General features: G+C 43.2%; 1 protein-coding gene across 1 annotated transcript in view; it reads right to left on the reverse strand.

Annotated features, from left to right (window-relative positions):
* The window catches only part of vcana (versican a), a 34,534-nt gene continuing 14,842 nt past the window's right edge, over nt 1-19,692 (reverse strand). The window contains exons 8-16 of the mRNA XM_056375793.1: nt 18,401-18,578; nt 7,271-17,563; nt 7,056-7,169; nt 6,781-6,894; nt 5,078-5,236; nt 4,707-4,789; nt 2,544-2,688; nt 2,221-2,403; nt 1-2,087 (exon numbers count right to left, since the gene is read on the reverse strand). Of these exons, the coding sequence (XP_056231768.1) occupies nt 1,930-2,087; nt 2,221-2,403; nt 2,544-2,688; nt 4,707-4,789; nt 5,078-5,236; nt 6,781-6,894; nt 7,056-7,169; nt 7,271-17,563; nt 18,401-18,578 (11,427 nt within the window). The 3' untranslated portion in view covers nt 1-1,929. The remainder of the gene's footprint in view (nt 2,088-2,220; nt 2,404-2,543; nt 2,689-4,706; nt 4,790-5,077; nt 5,237-6,780; nt 6,895-7,055; nt 7,170-7,270; nt 17,564-18,400; nt 18,579-19,692) is intronic.

The following is a 19,692-nucleotide window of genomic DNA, read 5'->3' on the forward strand; positions in this document are numbered from 1 at the left end:
TATAATATCCATATATTTATTTTATTTCTTTGGTGATGTAAAGCAGAAAAAAACAGTTTGGTTTTCTTAAAAAATGAAAATAAAAAAAAATTCACAAACATCCCAGACATTCACATTGTAAAATGAAAAAAACAAACTGTTATAAATATAAAATGATATTATGTGCACATTAAGGCTGAAACACACACACACAGACATTCACAGGCAGACAAAACAAAACATTTCTCCATTTAAAAAAAAAATGGCTGGAGAAACACATAACCATCCACATGTACAAATATTTTGTTAATATTACAGAACAACATTATTGCAGCCGATGGGGCCCTCCTTATTCTTTGGTCCACTGTTGGCATTGAAGATGTAAAAAGACGTATAAATCCATCATATTGTTTGGAAATGTTTCATCCTCAGTGCATCCCATTTAGACAGTCTGTGATTGTGGCTGGTCTCCTGTTGAATGTACAATAAAAATATATGAAGAGCACTGCTGGGCTACGTGACAGCATCGCATTTTACCTGTCACTAAGGAGATCAAGAGCAGCTCGAAAATAAATTCAATGTGTTTCTGCCTAAAAAGCCATTACGTTCAAGTCTTTTTGAGTGTCTCACAAAATACATTCTCTCAGCTGCTGATTTCAATTGACCACAATGACAGAAAAGTTAAAGTGTGCAGAAGAAAAGAAAAAGACCAATTGTAAGCTAGACATCAGCAACAGATGAGAGCCAGACTCTTTGGTGTATGATTATGAACAGCATTAAAATTATTGTAAACATGCTGTAGCAACTAATTGTAAGTTATGCACTGAACACACATGAGCAGAAAATACAAGTTACTTGAGCCACAATTCCCTTCTTTCATTTTAAAGCAGATGATGGACATTGATTTCCATCAGTGAATAAAGGCTTTGTCAATAGGTACTTAGAAATTGATCTCTCATAATAAATCGCAAAGAATCAAAAGAAATATCACTAAGTTTAAAAAAAAAATCTCTCTATAGAAATCTATCAATAGACATTTATCTTGACAAGACATCAATGACATCCAGTGAAGGCTGGAGATACTGAAAGGTGGTAATTTGGTGCTTTGAAAGCTGCCGCCACAGAGAAGGTCTCCAGCAGTTAACTGAGCAATTTGGTGCAATTTCCCCAGAGTTGGGTGTATTATTAATCTGGAATCTGAATAACTACCACTCGCAAAACTATGACACTATGTTTCAGAATATGATTTGTACCTCTGCTGATTAGATTTGAAGACTGAGGATAGAGTCTTTATAAAAGTTTATAGTTCTATGCATGTGAAATAATACTCTACCAATGTATGAGTCCTTTGCATTATCAATCACTGCCACTGATGCTTCCATTTGTGTTCTGAGAAGCCAAACCTCTTGATAAAGAATAAACATAGTTAAAGATTGAGGCCTTAAATATATATGCATATGTATGCATGTTCATTAAAATGAAGTCCAGCTTAAAACAGCACGACGACATAATTGATTCCTTTACATAACATAAGCGCTATAATCTCACAAAAGCTTTTTTTCTATGCATACACTTATGGTGATTTTAAATAGCACATGGTTGTATTGTTTGATAAGCTAAGGACAAAGACAAAAAGTCCGCAGTTTAAAACAGAATGATGAGAATATTTTTTTGCTTTTTCCAGTAGCCAGCTGAAAGTATTTTATCCACATTGGCATTGATATAAAACAGTGCCCCTTGATAAGAAAAGTCATGTGTCAACATCTCTTTAAAAAGGCACTGCATGAGATTCCATCGTCATCCAAAATGCAAGAAAACTGCAGATTGTCCTCTTGGTTTCTTTGATGAGTTTTCTCTTGTGCTTTTCCTGTGAGAATTCTTTTCCTCTTTCTACACAAGCATCAGCCATGTGTTCTTGTCTCGGGTAAGATGTGCCATATTACACGGCAATCACTGTCTCTTCTTCCTATGTTCAGTCCTGTCTCTCCTTCCCCGGAAGCGCTGATGGTGAAAGCGGATGGCCTCATCTGGCCATCTTTGGAAGTTGTTGATGCTGTAGAGACTGTTGTGTTGATGTCTTCTGATAAAGGTCCTCTGATAGCTTGATGCTGTCAGAGAAAATTCATATATTACAGTGAAACACTAAAACAATGATAGTGTTTGTAAAAATCCCGTACAGTACTAGACACACAGAAGAAAGCATATAAAGCATATTTCAAATGCAAATCTTGCTGTACTTACGGTTCATGCAGGTGATTTTAGGGATATCCCATCGTCCATTCCCACGACAACGGATAGTTGGGACGTGCCTCTGAATAAAGCCTGTCTGGCACTGGTACCTCACCAGCGAGTTGATCTCATACCTCTCACGTTTCTTACCAAATGTTCGTGCATTCTCCACCAGAGGGGGCTGGCTACAGGACACTGAGAAACAGAAGTGACAATAAACATTGCATTACAAGGAATTCTGCAGTAACAGACGACTCGATGAGATTTGTATTTTCTCCACTCTTAATGCATGCATTCAGTAAAGTACGAGACGATTTGTGCAAGTGTCTTGTTACCTGTGCCCTTCTTGCAGGTGAAAGTGAGGTGATAGTTGCAAGGAACGTCGTTCCACTGGCCGTCCTCATGCCAGATCATCACTACACAATCCTCGCCAGAAGAGAAGAAGCTGTCAGGCTGGTTGGGCCTCCAGTTTTCATATTGCTGAAATAGAGATAAAAGAGCAGAGTATAAGGAGAAAGACATGGTGATGGATTATGTGTCCTTTAGAGGACCTTTTTCTCTGAATGTATCTTATCAAACCTGTCATAAAATGTGCCGTTAATACCCCTCACATAGATACAGATGCTTTGAATCGTTTTTTATCATCATAACCTATTTTAGGAGTAGAAGCTGCAGATTGTGTTTATTTGGTCTGCCTGATAAACTGAATGACAAATTACTAAATGAGTACATGTATTGTTACTACCACCTATCTACTTCCACAGACGTGATCCCAAAAATAGAGATGCCGTGCTGTTTTGGCAGCAGTGTCTCGTCACTGTAATTTTAATTAATGGCCACAAGAGGGAACAACTGTTTCTTTGTAGGAGCCAACTTCAACTCAGCAGTTATTACATCATCATAGTTCAGCTCTGAGGGACTCTTGCAGGCTCTGTATGATTAACACAAGACACAGAAATGGGTTTCTAAACTATGTTAATGTCACAGGCAGCTACATTACTGTGCTGCAAATCTCACAGTAAGCCACAATATGTCTAAATATAATACTGAGTAGGATTTTTTAACAGGCTTCTGAAACACAATATAGACCAGTGACTTATATCACACACTGATGTGACTTTATATAGTTGGCATGATGGTATCCATGTTCCAGGGACTGCGTGTTGAGGACTTAATTGCTTTGTGATGATAGAAAAACATAAGTGTAATGTCATTTCATCACATCGCATACCTAGCATTACATGTGTAATTCTGCAGGCACATAATTCCATACACACAGCTGTACATTTACACACTTGTACAGTATACACACAGCTGTAGTGCAGGAATTGATGCTACCTGCAGTCTTTCAGCGCATTCTAGGTTCAAACAGTTTCTTCAAAGCTGTGAACCCCTCCCCCTCCAAATCATGCCCCGAGGCTCTGCTACTCTGTCATTATGGTTAACAAACACACACACCGACTTCCTGCTCTGTTCGCTTTAAGTTAACAAATACGTGACCCATCAATTGCACAGCAGGCCTACATCTTCCTCAAAATAATCAAACAAACTTTGATCACCCACAGACACAGACACACACATCCAAAGACACTTCAACTTGGGTGTTTCAATACCCTGCTGCTGAAATAAATCAATTTTTTATTTTCTTTCTAAATGTAAATACTCAGTCTCATTTATTATACTTAAATCCACTGGAGGTGACCACCCACCCTAACCCCCTGGGCTCTCTTTCTGCAGCTGAGCACAGGTGCTGTCCATCTGTGTGTAGCTGCCTGTCTGATGGCCCCCCCACCCCGGGTGGCTTCCTGCTGGCTGGCCCCCCTGTTGTGTGTAGGGGTTAAAGGGGGTCCATACCTGTCTACGCCTGCCAAACTCCCCTCTACATAGTGTTGCTCACATCCTCATCACCCCTCAATCTCTCAGCTGGGCAAGGGTCCCCATAGGCGGTCTGTGCTTATCTTTTAACCCTGAGGCTGTCTATACTTCCCCTATCTCTGGTCCTGGAGAATTATCTTTGAAGTGAGGACATGAGTCTGTGCACCACGGATGCACATAGTAATTAGCCACTTTCCTGTCTTGTGAGGGGGGTCTTCAGCAGCTACAAACACTGTAGCAAACATGGACTTGTGTGCTGTTTTATAAACACTACAGTGTGCATTTTTCTCCCGGGCATACCCTTTTTTTTACATTCGACTGTCATCTTTTTTGCATTCTTGCAGCTACTTGTTTTCTTGCACTGGACTCACACTGACTAAAAAGGATTCAATGGTGCCTTTAAAGCATGGTCCCCATCAGATTTATGATCACAGCAGTCAACCATCAGGGTGTAGCGATATGAGGCAGAGGAGAGTACGTCATGAGAAAGTCACCACAGCCCTTGAAAAGAACGACTCTCCCTAGATGACTGTATCTGTCACCAGCATCACTTCCAAATATTTACACTGTCCCTGTGCCATGTTTGTTGAGACAAAAATATGTGAGAAAGAAACCTATCTTACCATAGGGCTGCCGTCAGTCCAGCGGAAGTCGCTGTCAAACATCTTATCATTCAGGCCGATCCACTGGTAGTCCTGTCCAAGACCTGCCATACAGGGCAGAGTGAGACACAGCAGATTACATTTCTCTGTTGCCATATGTCCTTTTTAGGACTGCTCAGTTCACAAAGTGCAAGAAGGAACAATGGATAGCTATGGCATTTTCATTGCCTGGATCATTTTTTCTACATTTACTGTTGTAAACTGTAACTACCTTTGCGTATTTGATGTGGCTTTAAAAAAGAACTTTTACTATTTCAATCTTATCATAGAGGTTTTCTAAACTAAGAATTGTTCTTATGAATGCTTATCTGCAATTGGGATCTTTAACTTACGATTGACAAACTGTTGCTCCTCGTGGGAGAGGATGCTGGTGAGATGAGCCCCCTGCATGCGGCACTCTCTCTCTGCTGTGTCCCAGTTTCTTCTGTGGGGGAAGAACTTGTAGCAGTGGCTCTGAAATTTATGCCAGCCATAGTCACATACCTCTGTATCTGATGGAAGAAAAATTGAGAGACAGAATGAGGCATACAGGAAAAACAGATTTGCAAAAGATCAAAAGACGTGAAATGCATTAACATTTTCAAAGGGAGGTAAACTTTTAGCTGTTAACTTCCATCCTTGCATATGTTGACCTCACCATCATGACATCATCTAATCAGCTGCATCTACAGTGCTCTTCTCACCTAGGTATACCAGCCCTCAGGCCTGCTGTTATCTATTGTTGTCTATTGTCTCTAATAAAGATGAAAGAGAAACAATGTGATGGATTAGTTCCTACAGCTCCTGACAGCAGCACTATAAGGCAGGTGAAACAAAACAAAAAGGAATCCTATTAAGTGCCAACTACTCAAAGGTGTGATTGTTGTGCTAAATAGGATGATTCTTCTCAGATTACTCACTCCCAGGTATTCATACACACAAAAGCAAATCCGGAAATCAAGATTCCAAATTACTGTCAGACTCCTGGGTAAATTAATGGAGCATGAGGCATGCAGTTGTAAAGAGATCATATATAAATCAAACCCGCAAGCTTTTCCCAGTCACAATTGATACCACTGTCATCTTGACCCTTTGATGGTGACTGTGTTCATGCATCCAAACTGCAATAAATCAGTTTACTGTCTGTTAGTCCCTCCTTCCCCTCCTCAATCCAGCATCAGAACATTGACAGAGGCAGAATCTTTCTCTTGGTTCTCCACCTCAAGTTGCTTTTTTTCCCTTTCCTTTGGCAAAACCTTCTAAGACAGCAGCTGTGTATGAGTACACAAACTGGGTGTGATTCACTCTTGAGTGATTCTGACAAAATTTAGGGTGTAGGCACTGGTCAAGAAAAATCAGCCAAGGCAGATGATGCCCTGAGTTCAACACACTTGGGATGAAAGTAGGGCGCATCTGGGAAATGAAAGTAAAGTTATGAGGGTATAGGAACTTCAGAATAAATTATTCCACTATATTCCAGAAATGCCTTGTATAGATAACCTTAGTTACCCAGTGACCCAGTTTCTAATCTTATTGTCTTGGCCTAGATGGACATGTCAAGACGTGACTGGATGTGTAGCATATCTGCAGTGTATACCACCTTTACATTGATGTAATAAAAACTAATCGAAACAGGGTGTGTGTGTCAACTGTCTGTGCGTCTGAAACATTCAGAAACTAAAGCTCATGGATGCTTGTGTGTCATTGTGGTGATGAGATAAAGATTGTGTTTATTCCATTTATATTTTACTCAGTCAATGCCTGGAGGAAACCTAAGACCATAGTTGACTGTATACAGCTGGATTGATCAGCTGTGATGGTGTGTCTAACATGTGAATGACACATAGCCTATTTATTCTGGTTCATCTCCCAGGTGAGTGATTACATTAAAGGTCCTATCATGTCATATCAAAATCATCTAAGCTGAGTCTAGACAGTTTATATGGATAGCTGGAACCACTTACAACAATAATGAAATGAAAAACCTTCATTAGTCTGAAACAGAATACTCAGAAAGAAGTTAGGGGGAGAATCCATGAAATTACCACAAACTTACCCTCCTCACAATACAGCCCAGAATAGCTTGGGAGGCAAACACATGTGAAGGAAGCTATCCCGTCAACACATGTACCTCCATTACGACAAGGGTTTGACTGGCACTCATCAATATCTGCATAAGAAACAGACGTAATTAATAACAGGAAATGGTCAAAACAAATTGCAGTCCCCAAGACAATAAAACAATTTTTAGAATATATTTTATGCTTCTTGTGGGTTAACATTAATGAAGCGAGATATTGTGAGAGGAATTCTTGATAAACAATTCTCTACCTGTCTCACAGCGATCACCACTGTAACCAGGAGCACAGCTACAGGTATGGATGCTGCCAGTTTTGTAGCAAGATCCTCCATTCAGACAAATGTCCTCTGTACATGAGTAAACTCCTGTTAGGAGAACAAATGCAAATTGTAAATTGTATTAAACAGAACATTATTCTGAGCTTACACATTTTGTATTTCAATTAAAGCCATTTACAGAAACATACCTGAAATTTCAACAGTCTCGCCAACAATGGTGTGTCCCAAATCGAGTCCTGCATCTGGCTGGGCAGTCAAGTCACTGTCCACTTTCTCATCCCCACCAGAGAAAGATGGCGGAGTGGTAGCTACAGATTCAACTAACACTGACTGGCTTTGCGTCTGAGCTGGTGACACTGTTGTGAAGTCTGTATAGGTCCTTGTGGGCATTTCAGTGTGAGGTGAGACATCTCCCTTTATTTTATCCACATCTTCCTCTTTCCCAGAGGTGCTATCAACACTAGCAGTCTCCACCTTTGAATCTGTGGTAGCATCTACCTTGAATATAGTCTGGATTTCATCTAAGGACAGAGACTGTTGTTCCAAACCGTAGATCTTTGGTTTCTTTGTAGTCATCAACTCTCCAGACCCACTGTCAGAGCTGACAGACTCACTTTCAGGCCCAGTGCTAAAGTTGGAGGGTGACTTAGTCGAGAAGGTGATACTCTCAAGCTCATCACCACCCATCTTAACAGTGCTTTCTGTGGTCATGCTTTCCTCTGAGCTGCTGATGCTTTCTGAACCACTCTCAGAACCAGATGCACTGAAGGGAGCTGGTGCAGAAGGCATGACAGTGATAGCTACTGCTTCTACAGGTGACTGAGTGGCCTTTTCTTTTGAGCTACTTTCAGTGCTGCTCACTGAGTCAACAGGCTTACTCTCAGATGTTTGAGAAACAGCTGGAGGTGCAGTCATGAACACAGCTACTTTTTCTGGTGCTGTAGTTTCATTGTGTTCTGGAACTGCGTAAACCATGTAGCCAGGTCCTTCATAATCTGGGGGCAAATAGTCATAATCTGGAAGAGGTGCTGTTTGGACAGTTGTATCTGGGGATGATTCAATCTTTGCACCACTCGAAACCTGTTCAAGAGTGGGTTCAACCGGCCCATCTTCAGCTGAAGCAGATACACCTTCAGTCACTGAAGAAGCGGCAGCAGGCACAGTAGTTGATTCTGTAATCTGACTTATTGCATGACTTGCAAAACTAGGGTGAGTTGTGGTCAGTGACACATCCTGAGAGGAAAGATCTGTGTCAGGGCGGTGTGTTAGTGTCATCTCCGACTTGACTTGTTCAAATGATTCTTCAGGAGTTGTTAGGGCCTGTAAAGGAGAAACTGTTGTGGCAAACTGGACCAAAACATCAAGCTGTGAAGATGCTGATGTTGAAAGAACAGCTGAGTGTGTGGTGAATACTACATTAGTGTCTGAGCTTGTAGAGGTTTCTGCGGCATGTGTAACACCAGTGGGTTGATGCGTACTTATTGGGTCTGAATCCTGTGTCTCCTCTTTTTCAGAATCTGTTGACCCTGACTCAAGAGAAGTCTCTGTTGACTCGAAAGTGCTGGCCACGGCAGGGGATTGTGTTCCATATGCTTCAGTGATGAAGTTCTCAGGTGACGTGTGACCTGAGCTTTGTTCATATGTAGATGATTCTGGTTTATCGGTTTGTGTGTGTGTTAAAGTACTGGTGATACTATCCATCTTAACCGTACTGGACAGGGATGAAACAGTTACAGTGACAGAGTCAGAATCAGAGATATCAGATGTCCCTTTGCCAGAACTTTCTTCTGGTAAAATGATAATACTCGTTTCTGTTGATACAGAGATCTCCTCAGTCTCTGATGTCTCATAACTTGAGCCCTCTTTATCTGTTGAAGTGTCTATCTCAAGTGACACTGCAGTTGATTTCACAGTGGAGGAGGGAGGAGTGGCAGTCTGTTCACTCTCTCCTGTCACCATTATGAGTGATGCTGTTGATGTCTCTCCAGAACCCTCTTGATCAGTCACATCTGATATGGAAGCCACAGATGGAGTCTCAGTGCTGAACAGTGAAGACCCAGTTGGGGACAGACGCTCTTTTGTTTCCTCTAGAGTTTGTTCAATTGAACTCTCTGATGTTTCCACTGAGCTTGACTCTGCAGAAGTTGCTGTCTTGTCAGCTGCAGTTTCTTCTTCAGGTTTTGCAGATTTCTCAGTTGCTGGTTTTTGAGTTATGGATTCAACCCCAGCCGACTCGGTCCCTTTAGAGTCTTCTATTTCATCTGTAGGAGGCGAGGTCATCACAGCATAGGTCGATGTTTCCTGGACTTTACTGTCTTTATCTGAGCTGCCTTCAGTGTCAGTTGAAACTTCTTTGGCTACAGGTGCTCGGCTTGGTGCTTCATCCGTCTTATCTTTCAGCGATGTGGTGGTAACTCCAATCTGGGGAGTCACATCACTAGGTTCAGAGTGCTGGCCTGATTCCTCACTGGGCAACATTGGGCTAGTTGTGGCCAACACAGTTTTCTCAGAGGAAATGTCAGTGTGGGGATGATGAGTGAATGCAATCTCAGACCTTGCCTGTTGGAAGGACACCTCAGGTTGTGTTGTTTCTGGTTCTGGGACAAAAGTGGTGACAAACTGAACCATCACGTCAGGCTTTGAAGTGCTTTGTAGAGAAGAAACTGTGGATGTAGAAACTGATTCTTCTGTGGACATAAAGTTGATTTGGTCACTTGTGCTCTCTTCGCGTGCTGGGGTTGATGTTGCTCCATTGGTAGAGGGGGAAACTGTTTCTGATGATGACGCTGTCTTTGCCTCTGTGGTTATCTCATTCATTTGAGTTTTATCCTCTTGGGTCACTGTGATTGGTTTCTCTGTGCTGAACACAGGAGTGGCTACAGTCTTTTCACTCTCAGATGTCACTGTCATAGGTGATGCAGTTGTGGCATCTGCAATCTCAACCTCAGAGCTCACCACATCTGGAACATCTGTGATACTTGCCACTGAATATGTATCAGAGCTGTAGGGAGGAGATAATGTTGTTGTGGATACTATTTGTTCCATTTTTATTGTACTATGAAGAGGAGCAGCTGTGTGTGTCAAGGGCTCTGTCACATGAGTGTGATCATCTGATCCAACATCAGGAGAGGATGTGACAGTTGGCTTCTCGGTGCTATAAAGACTGGAAGCAGAACCTGATACTGCTATTTCAGTCTCCCCAGTGCCAGCTTCAGGTGATGTAACTGAAATTGTTGTTGGTTCGGCCTTCACTGTTGAAGCTGTCAGTATACCAGATGTTTGACCACTTGAGGTGTCAGTATCATTAATGTCTGACGCAGAAGTGACAGACGGTTTCACTGTGCTATCGATGGACAAGGAAGCACTTGTTGGTGACTTTGCGACCTCTCCTATGGTACCTCTAGGTGAGGTTGGTGAGATTTTCTCGGCCTTAACTGTTGTAATTACAACCTCAGTGGACATACTTTGGTTTGGGCCACCTGAAAACTCCTCATTTGTATCTCCTGTGTCAGGGGCAACAGTTGGTTTCTCAGTGCTGAACAGTGAGGAGGCTGTAGCTTTCACTGGCTTTTCAGATGCGCTCCATCCATCCACAGAGAACGCTGAAGTTGCCTCTGAATTATACAATGTAGAGCCTTCTTCAGAATCCTCACCTGAATATTCGTCATCAGTTATTTCACTGGTTTGTTTCACTGTGCCAGGTTCAGTGGACACTAGTGTGTGTGATGTGACAGTGACTGAAGGCACAGTGGCTTGTGTGGAACCTTTGGTCTCATCAGCTGTGTCAGGACTTGTGGCCATTATGGCTGTGGGTGATGGGGTCATGGGTTTTTCTATTTCATCTGTAGTGCCCATATATTCCTCACTGGATACTGGAGTGACAGAGCTGGAGTCTGTTGTTTCAGTTAAGGCTTGAGATGGCAAAGACGAGGATGTGGAGATCTCAGTGATAGACTCAGCGACTTTATCAGTGGTGCCTTCACCTGATAAATCATCCTTCACCAGCTCTGGAACTGGTTTGGTGTGAATCTCGATAGGGAAAACTGTATGTGGTGTGGTTGAATCATATGTTTCATCAGAGCTTGATTTTGTGGACACGGTGGTAGCTGGGGTGGCATGTGGTGACGATGTGACCATCTCTTCAGTAGAAACTCCTTGCATAGGTGATGGTTTTGAAGTGGACTGTGAATATTCAGAAGATGTTGACGCTGATGTCAAATCAGTGGCTGAGGTAGCTTGTAACGTTACTGGTGTAGGAGTAAAAAAGGTGTCACTGTCGGTCCCTGAACCTTCTGCTTCTTCTGTTACCTCCAACTTTTGTGTCATTGTAACGGCTGTGATGCCTCCAGCTTCCTCTGTCTTGATGGTTGGGTAAAATGAAGAGGAGGGAACTATGGAGGTAACATCTGCATCAATGATGGTATCATCTTTTGTGATATGCACAGGAGTACCTTCCTTCATACTCTCTGTAACTGCAGAGAATAGCTCATCTTCATCTGTTGCATCCTCTGTGAATATGGTGCTTGTGCTGGTTGATGGTTGAGACACATGCAAGACCATGGTAGGTGTTTGTTCACTTAGGTCAGTCTTGGGTCGGCTGCTACTGGGTGTAATGATCACAACCTGTTGGTCTGTAACACTATGATATATGATGGAGGGAATTGGGGTGGACATTGATGTTAATTCATCTTGCTCATGTTCACTGCTGGAGCTTACTGTAGTGAAGTCAACTGTAGTGTGATCACCAACTGAGGCTCCAGTTGTATGAGGGGACATAGTTGTATAAGAAGACTGCATTATGTGCTCAGATACAGCAACTTCATCTTTCACAGTGGCTTCAGAAGTGATGGGGGTATCGGGAGCAAATTCACCCTCCTGTGAGGAAACCTGTTCATCAGAGGTTGTTGTGACTGAAACGAAGGTTTCCATTTCACCGGTCACTTCTCCAAACGTGATACTCTCAATCGCTGGTGGCTTTGATGTGAACATCTCAGTAGTTAGGTCACCAGAACTTTCTTGCTCTGTCAAAGTAAAATCTGGACTTTGTTTTGATGTATCAGTTGTGGAGAGAGACATGTCAGCTGACTGGGCAGGTGTGATATTAAATACTGTTGTGATATTTGGCTTATCGGTGCTGTAGAGAGAGGAAGCTGCAGTTAGAGCAGATCTTGGAATATCAGATGTTCCACTTTCACGAGATGCTGGTGTCATTGTAGGTTTCTCTGTGCTGAACAGGGAGGAGGCTGTACTCTTTGTGCTATCAGGAGACTCTGTATTATAAACAGCTGAAGATGACACTGAAGACGTCTGAGAGAACATATCAACTGTGCTCCCTGGAACGGTTGGAGTGTGGATTTCTAGAAGCATTGCAGTTGGTTTTTCAGTGCTGTAAAGAGAAGATGCTGCGGTGCCAGTAGGTTTTTGTGTAATGGCAGTGGACTTATCTGTTGTTTGGTCAGTTGAGCTCTCCTCTGTGACAGCAACAGCACTAGAAGACACAGCGATTTGTTTTGTAGCTGCTACTGTCACGGACATTGTAGGAGGGTTTGTGACTGGTACAAATGTAGTTGACCCATTAAAAAAGTAACTACCTGAATCCTCATCCTCATCACCAGAGTCATCTGTGAGGAATCCACTGCCCGGCTCAGTAATGTAATTCTCAGTGCTTGTCATATGTGGCGGTTGGGTTGATGACATAAATTGCTTGGCAGGCTGTGTGCTGGAGGGATCTGAGGATGTAAAACTTGTCTTGCCGGATGTGCTCTCAGTCTCTATTTCAGTCTCATCTGTAGCCACAGTAAATTCAGTCAGGGGTTTTGTGGTAGTCTCAGTGGATGGCTCTGAACCAGAGCCGTCTGGACTTGACTCCAAGTCATCCTCTTCACCAGAGCTCTCCATGTCAATGTAAGTAGAGGTTTCCTTCGAGGTAAACACAGTGACACTGGGGATTGCCATGGGTTGAGATGTTTCAAGTGTATAGGGACTTGTTGTGACAGTTGTATGCTCTCTGTCACTTTTTTCCTCAACAAATGTGGGTGTGATTAATGGTCTAAATGATGTGGTTGTTGTTAAGGATGTTTGTTCCACTGAGGGCTGCTCGGCTGCTGTTGGTGTTTCCAGGGCAGTTTCATCTTTGGATGAAGATATGTCATCTCCTGACCTCTCTACATCAGTAAAGAAAAATTCAATTGTGGGAGATAAGCTGGAGGAGACAGAAGATTGGATAGCATTTGTAGACTGCTCTGTCATGAACTGTGGTGAGGGTTGGGTTGATGATTCAACACCAGGCTGTGATGTGCTGTCGGTTGGTGGCACAGATGTTGGTTTCTCAGTACTGTGGTGAGAAGAGGCTATGGTTGCATGAGATTGTAAAGCTTCAGTTGTTTCCGTTTCAGGGAATGCTGTTGTCAATAATGGCTTCTCAGTGCTAATCACTGAAGACACTGTGGTGGCTGTACTTGTTTCTTCTGTGAGAACCTTTGTAACAGATGTTTCATCCGTCGCAGTGCTCTTGGTAGGTTCTTCAAACACTTCTGGTGTCTCGGTACTGAACATGGAAGACACAGGAGTGGTGGAAACATCACCTGAGCCGTCTTCATCAGTGAATAATGACCTTGTGTCTGTGGTAAAAGCAGTGATGGTAGGTTTAACAGTTGTTCTCACAAAAGAAGGTAAGGTTTCAACTAATGTGGAGTCTGTGCTGATGCTGTGGTCCACCTCCTCATCGGGCTGTACTGAGGGTGCAACACTTGGGTACATATCAGGGGTTTGCACCCCAGAGCCCTCTTCATGCAAGATGCTAGCTGAAACTGCTGTTAGTGTTTCAGGTTCCTTGGTGAACATATTATCAGGGGTTGGACTTCTGGTGCTCTCCTCAGTGGTAGTTGTGATCACAGAGTGTGTCTCAGGAGTTGATGTGGGCTTTTCTGTATCAGAAGAAATTGATTTCTCAGTACTGTACAAAGAAGAAGGTGTAATAACAGTAGATAATGAGCTTGTTCCAGTTGCAAGTGATGCTGTTGTTACTGTTGGTTTTTCTGTGCTGAACACTGAAGAGACGGTGGGGGATGTTTGACCTGCAACTTTGTCGGTAAAATCAGGGGTTTGATGAATAAATTCAGTTTCATCTATGATAGGAATGGATGGCCTTGTGGAGCTTGGAGATGTAGCAGCTGTTTCGTGCGAGCTGTCAATCACTATAGGTGAGTGGTTGCTTGGTTCCACTATTTGGTCTGTAGATGACAACAAAGAGAGGGCAGATGTTTCCTCTGTAAAAATTTCAGTTGTTTGGCTTGTTGAGATGTCGTCTTCTGTAATAGTAATTGCAGAACTAGTCTCAAATTCATCAATTATTGGGATGGCTGATGTTATTTCTGTGCTTAATTGCTTTGGAGGTTGCCGTGTAATTGTAATGTCTGATGTTGACTGCTCAGGTGTTACTGATGCTTCCATTGTCTGACTTGTGCTGTAGAGGGATGAAGCTGCAGTAATACCAGTTGCTGAAGTGTCACTTTTTTCAGATTCCTGTGATGCTGTGACTGATGACGACAAAGTAGTTGTAGTAAAAACTGACTCTTCAGTGAACTCAGTGATGATGTTTCCAGAACCCTCTGTATCTGTGGTGATGAAGAAAGATGATGTTTCAGGTTTAGCAGTTGATCCACTGATTGATGGAGTGGACTCCACCATTGTAGTCTCACTGCTAATATCTTCTTCATCAGTGTCTGATAGAGTAGATGATACAACAGAAGCCAAACTTGGAATCACTGTTATTGAGCTTGTTAGTGTCTCATCAGAGATAGAGGAAACTGATGGTTCTACTCTAATTGATGGCATTTTTGTTTCATCTGTTTCAAGACCTTTTGGTGTTCCAGGAGACATTGCTGTTGGTGCCTCAGTGCTGAATAATGATGAAGCTGTAGCTGTGACAGAGGATGTTGAAGTGAACATGTCTGGGGTTTGGGAACCTGAGCCTTCTTCATCTCCTGGAGTGGAGGCAGAAGATTTTTCTGTCTGATCTGTGACGGTGCTGTCAGGTTCCACAACTGGCAGTGCTGTTGGCTTCTCAGTGCTAAACAATGAGGATACAGTAGGAGCTGCTATTGGTGCCTCAGTGCTGAATAATGATGAAGCTGTAGCAGTGACAGAGGAGGTTGAAGAGAACATGTCTGGGGTTTGGGAGCCTGAGCCTTCTTCATCTCCTGGAGTGGAGGCAGAAGATTTTTCAGTCTGATCTGTGACAGTACTGTCTAGTTCCACAACTGGCAGTGCTGTTGGCTTCTCAGTGCTAAACAATGAGGATACAGTAGGAGCTGCTATTGGTGCCTCAGTGCTGAATAATGATGAAGCTGTAGCTGTGACAGAGGAGGTTGAAGAGAACATGTCTGGGGTTTGGGAGCCTGAGCCTTCTTCATCTCCTGGAGTGGAGGTAGAAGATTTTTCTGTCTCATCAGTAACAGGAGAAACTGAGGGCCTTTCTGTCTGATCTGTGACGGTGCTGTCTTGTTCCTCACCTGGCAGTGCTGTTGGTTTCTCAGTGCTAAACAACGATGAACCTGTAGGAGCTGCAGTGTCTTTGCTGGACATCACAGTCGTCTGTTCTCCTGAGCTCTCTTCATCTGTGGTTGGGAAAGCAGAACTTTCCTCTGGTGTTACTGAATCTTCCTTTGTCTGACTTGTGGTAACAGTCTCTGGTGTTTCAGGTGACACTGATGTTGGTTTCTCAGTACTGTAGAGGGATGAAGCTGCAGTAACACCAATTGTTGAAGTATCACTTATTTCAGATTCCTGTGATGCTGTGACTGATGTCGACTCTTTGCTCAACCTTGAAGACAAAGTAGTTGTAGTAAAAACGGACTCTTCAGTGAACTCAGTGATGATGTTTCCAGAACCCTCTGTATCTGTGGTGATGAAGAAAGATGATGTTTCAGGTTTAGCAGTTGATCCACTGATTGATGGAGTGGACTCCACCATTGTAGTCTCACTGCTAATATCTTCTTCATCAGCGTCTGATAGAGTAGATGATACAACAGAAGCCAAACTTGGAATCACTGTTATTGAGCTTGTTAGTGTCTCATCATAGATTGAGGAAACTGATGGTTCTACTCTAAGTGATGGCATTTTTGTTTCATCTGTTTCAAGACCTTTTGCTGTTCCAGGAGACATTGCTGTTGGTGCCTCAGTGCTGAATAATGATGAAGCTGTAGCTGTGACAGAGGAGGTTGAAGAGAACATGTCTGGGGTTTGGGAACCTGAGCCTTCTTCATCTCCTGGAGTGGAGGCAGAAGATTTTTCTGTCTGATCTGTGACGGTGCTGTCTAGTTCCACAACTGGCAGTGCTGTCGGTTTCTCAGTACTAAACAATGATGAACCTGTAGGAGCTGCAGTGTCTTTGCTGGACATCACAGTTGTCTGTTCTCCTGAGCTCTCTTCATCTGTGGTTGGGAAAGCAGAACTTTCCTCTGATGTTACTGAATCTTCCTTTGTCTGACTTGTGGTAACAGTCTCTGGTGTTTCAGGTGCCACTGATGTTGGTTTCTCAGTACTGTAGAGAGATGAAGCTGCAGTAATACCAGTTATTGAAGTGTCACTTATTTCAGATTCCTGTGATGCTGTGACTGATGGCGACAAAGTAGTTGTAGTAAAAACGGACTCTTCAGTGAACTCAGTGATGATGTTTCCAGAACCCCCTGTATCTTTGGTGATGAAGAAAGATGATGTTTCAGGTTTAGCAGTTGATCCACTGATTGATGGAGTGGACTCCACCATTGTAGTCTCACTGCTAATATCTTCTTCATCAGTGTCTGATAGAGTAGATGATACAACAGAAGCCAAACTTGGAATCACTGTTATTGAGCTTGTTAGTGTCTCATCAGAGATAGAGGAAACTGATGGTTCTACTCTAAGTGATGGCATTTTTGTTTCATCTGTTTCAAGACCTTTTGCTGTTCCAGGAGACATTGCTGTTGGTGACTCAGTGCTGAATAATGATGAAGCTGTAGCAGTGACAGAGGAGGTTGAAGAGAACATGTCTGGGGTTTGGGAACCTGAGCCTTCTTCATCCACTGGAGTGATGACAGAAGATTTTTCAGTCTGATCTGTGACAGCACTGTCCTGTTCCTCAACTGGCAGTGCTGATGGCTTCTCAGTGCTAAACAATGAGGATACAGTAGGAGCTGCTATTGGTGCCTCAGTGCTGAATAATGATGAAGCTGTAGCTGTGACAGAGGAGGTTGAAGAGAACATGTCTGGGGTTTGGGAGCCTGAGCTTTCTTCATCTCCTGGAGTGGAGGCAGAAGATTTTTCTGTCGCATCAGTAACAGGAGAAACTGAGGGCCTTTCTGTCTGATCTGTGACGGTGCTGTCTAGTTCCACAACTGGCAGTACTGTTGGTTTCTCAGTGCTAAACAACGATGAACCTGTAGGAGCTGCAGTGTCTTTGCCAGACATCACAGTCGTCTGTTCTCCTGAGCTCTCTTCATCTGTGGTTGGGAAAGCAGAACTTTCCTCTGGTGTTACTGAATCTTCCTTTGTCTGACTTGTGGTAACAGTCTCTGGTGTTTCAGGTGACACTGATGTTGGTTTCTCAGTACTGTAGAGGGATGAAGCTGCAGTAATACCAGTTGTTGAAGTGTCACTTATTTCAGATTCCTGTGATGCTGTGACTGATGGCGACTCTTTGCTCAACCTTGAAGACAAAGTAGTTGTAGTAAAAACTGACTCTTCAGTGAACTCAGTGATGATGTTTCCAGAACCCTCTGTATCTGTGGTGATGAAGAAAGATGATGTTTCAGGTTTAGCAGTTGATCCACTGATTGATGGAGTGGACTCCACCCTTGTAGTCTCACTGCTAATATCTTCTTCATCAGTGTCTGGAAGAGTAGATGATACAACAGAAGCCAAACTTGGAATCACTGTTATTGAGCTTGTTAGTGTCTCATCAGAGATAGAGGAAACTGATGGTTCTACTCTAAGTGATGGCATTTTTGTTTCATCTGTTTCAAGACCTTTTGCTGTTCCAGGAGACATTGCTGTTGGTGCCTCAGTGCTGAATAATGATGAAGCTGTAGCTGTGACAGAGGAGGTTGAAGTGAACATGTCTGGGGTTTGGGAACCTGAGCCTTCTTCATCCACTAGAGTGATGACAGAAGATTTTTCAGTCATACCAGTAACAGTAGAAACTGAGGGCTTCTCTGTTTGTTCTGTGACAGTGCTGTCTTGTACTTCAACTGGATGTGCTGTTGGCTTCTCAGTGCTAAAGAGAGATGAGGCTGAAGCTGTAACAAACTGTGTAGTTGATTTTTCATCTGTCTGTTTGCCTGAGCTTTCTCCATCTGTAGAGGTTTTTAATGAGATTGTCTCTGCCACACCAGCAGTAGCAGCTGTGCTCGGTTGTGATGAAGCTGCTGGTTTTTGTGTCCCTTCATACAACGTTGTTGTTTTCTCAGCGCGGTAAGTGGGTTGTGTGCTGTCAGTGATGTCACCAACTGCTGGTTCCTGTGAAATGGACGGTATTTCCACATCTTCTTCTTTCACTTCACTGGCTGTGCTAAGTGTTGAGGATGGCAGCATTGTAGTTGCTGCAGTAGCTTCTGTTGATGTCATACCAGATGTTTGGTCATCTTCACTCTCTCCAGCAGTGCTAGGATTTAGGGAACCTGTCTCGGTAATGCTACTTCCTGGGGACACTGTTGAATGTTGTGTTTGAACTGTGTCTTCAGTTACACCTGAGATTTCTACTTTTGAAATTGCAGTTGAAATAGACGCATCTGGTCTGATGGGAGAAGTAGGGGTGGCCACAGGTGAGGAAGTTTCCTCCACTCTTTGGTCAGGTAAATCAGTCATTACTGATGCACTTTGTGTTGAGTACTGACTGAAAAATTCAGTGAATGAAGCCATTGTTGTCTTGATAATTTCAATAGCACTGTATAACGGGGAAGCAGTGGTTGCAATGGATTCAAGAGAGGGAGGCGATGTTTCATCTTGTTTCCTCTCCTCCTGTGCGGAGGTGGTCGCTGAAGCTTTTTCGGACTCATCACTGGAAGGAACAGATGTTTTGTCTGTGCCAGCAGTTTGTACTGTTTGTGATGTTTCTTCACTCTCACTTGTGGCTTGATGTGTTGGTATAGGGCTCATGCTCAAAGATGATGTTGTAGTCCCTGCAGAGGTATGTGATGGAAGGCTCGTTGTAAATATGTCCACTGTTTGGTCACTTGAACCATCCTCTGATGTAGGCATTGCATCAGTCGCAGCGTCCCCAGTAGGCGAGATGGAAGGTATTTGGCTGACTGTACTCCCTTGCTGACTTATGTCTGTCCCCTCTGAAGTCTCAGCCAAGATAGGTGCAACAGATGACGAAGATTCAGTGCTGCTTACATCCATGGCTCGTGTTATCTCAGTCTTTGCTGTCTGTTCAAGAGGGGCTGAACTACTAGATACTAAAGGAGCCATTGTGCTGAAGGCAAATTCTTTTGGGGTTTGGGTCTCTTTCCCTCCCTCCACATCTTGAGTCGAGCTCTGTGAGTCACTAATTGTTGATGTTGGTGTTTTCCCATCAGCGTCATCAGAGGAGGGAGTTGACACAGTCTGTAACGTAGACTGAGTGCGGTCT

This window comes from Seriola aureovittata, chromosome 5 (genome assembly GCF_021018895.1).
Source record: "Seriola aureovittata isolate HTS-2021-v1 ecotype China chromosome 5, ASM2101889v1, whole genome shotgun sequence".
NCBI classification, from domain to species: domain Eukaryota; kingdom Metazoa; phylum Chordata; class Actinopteri; order Carangiformes; family Carangidae; genus Seriola; species Seriola aureovittata.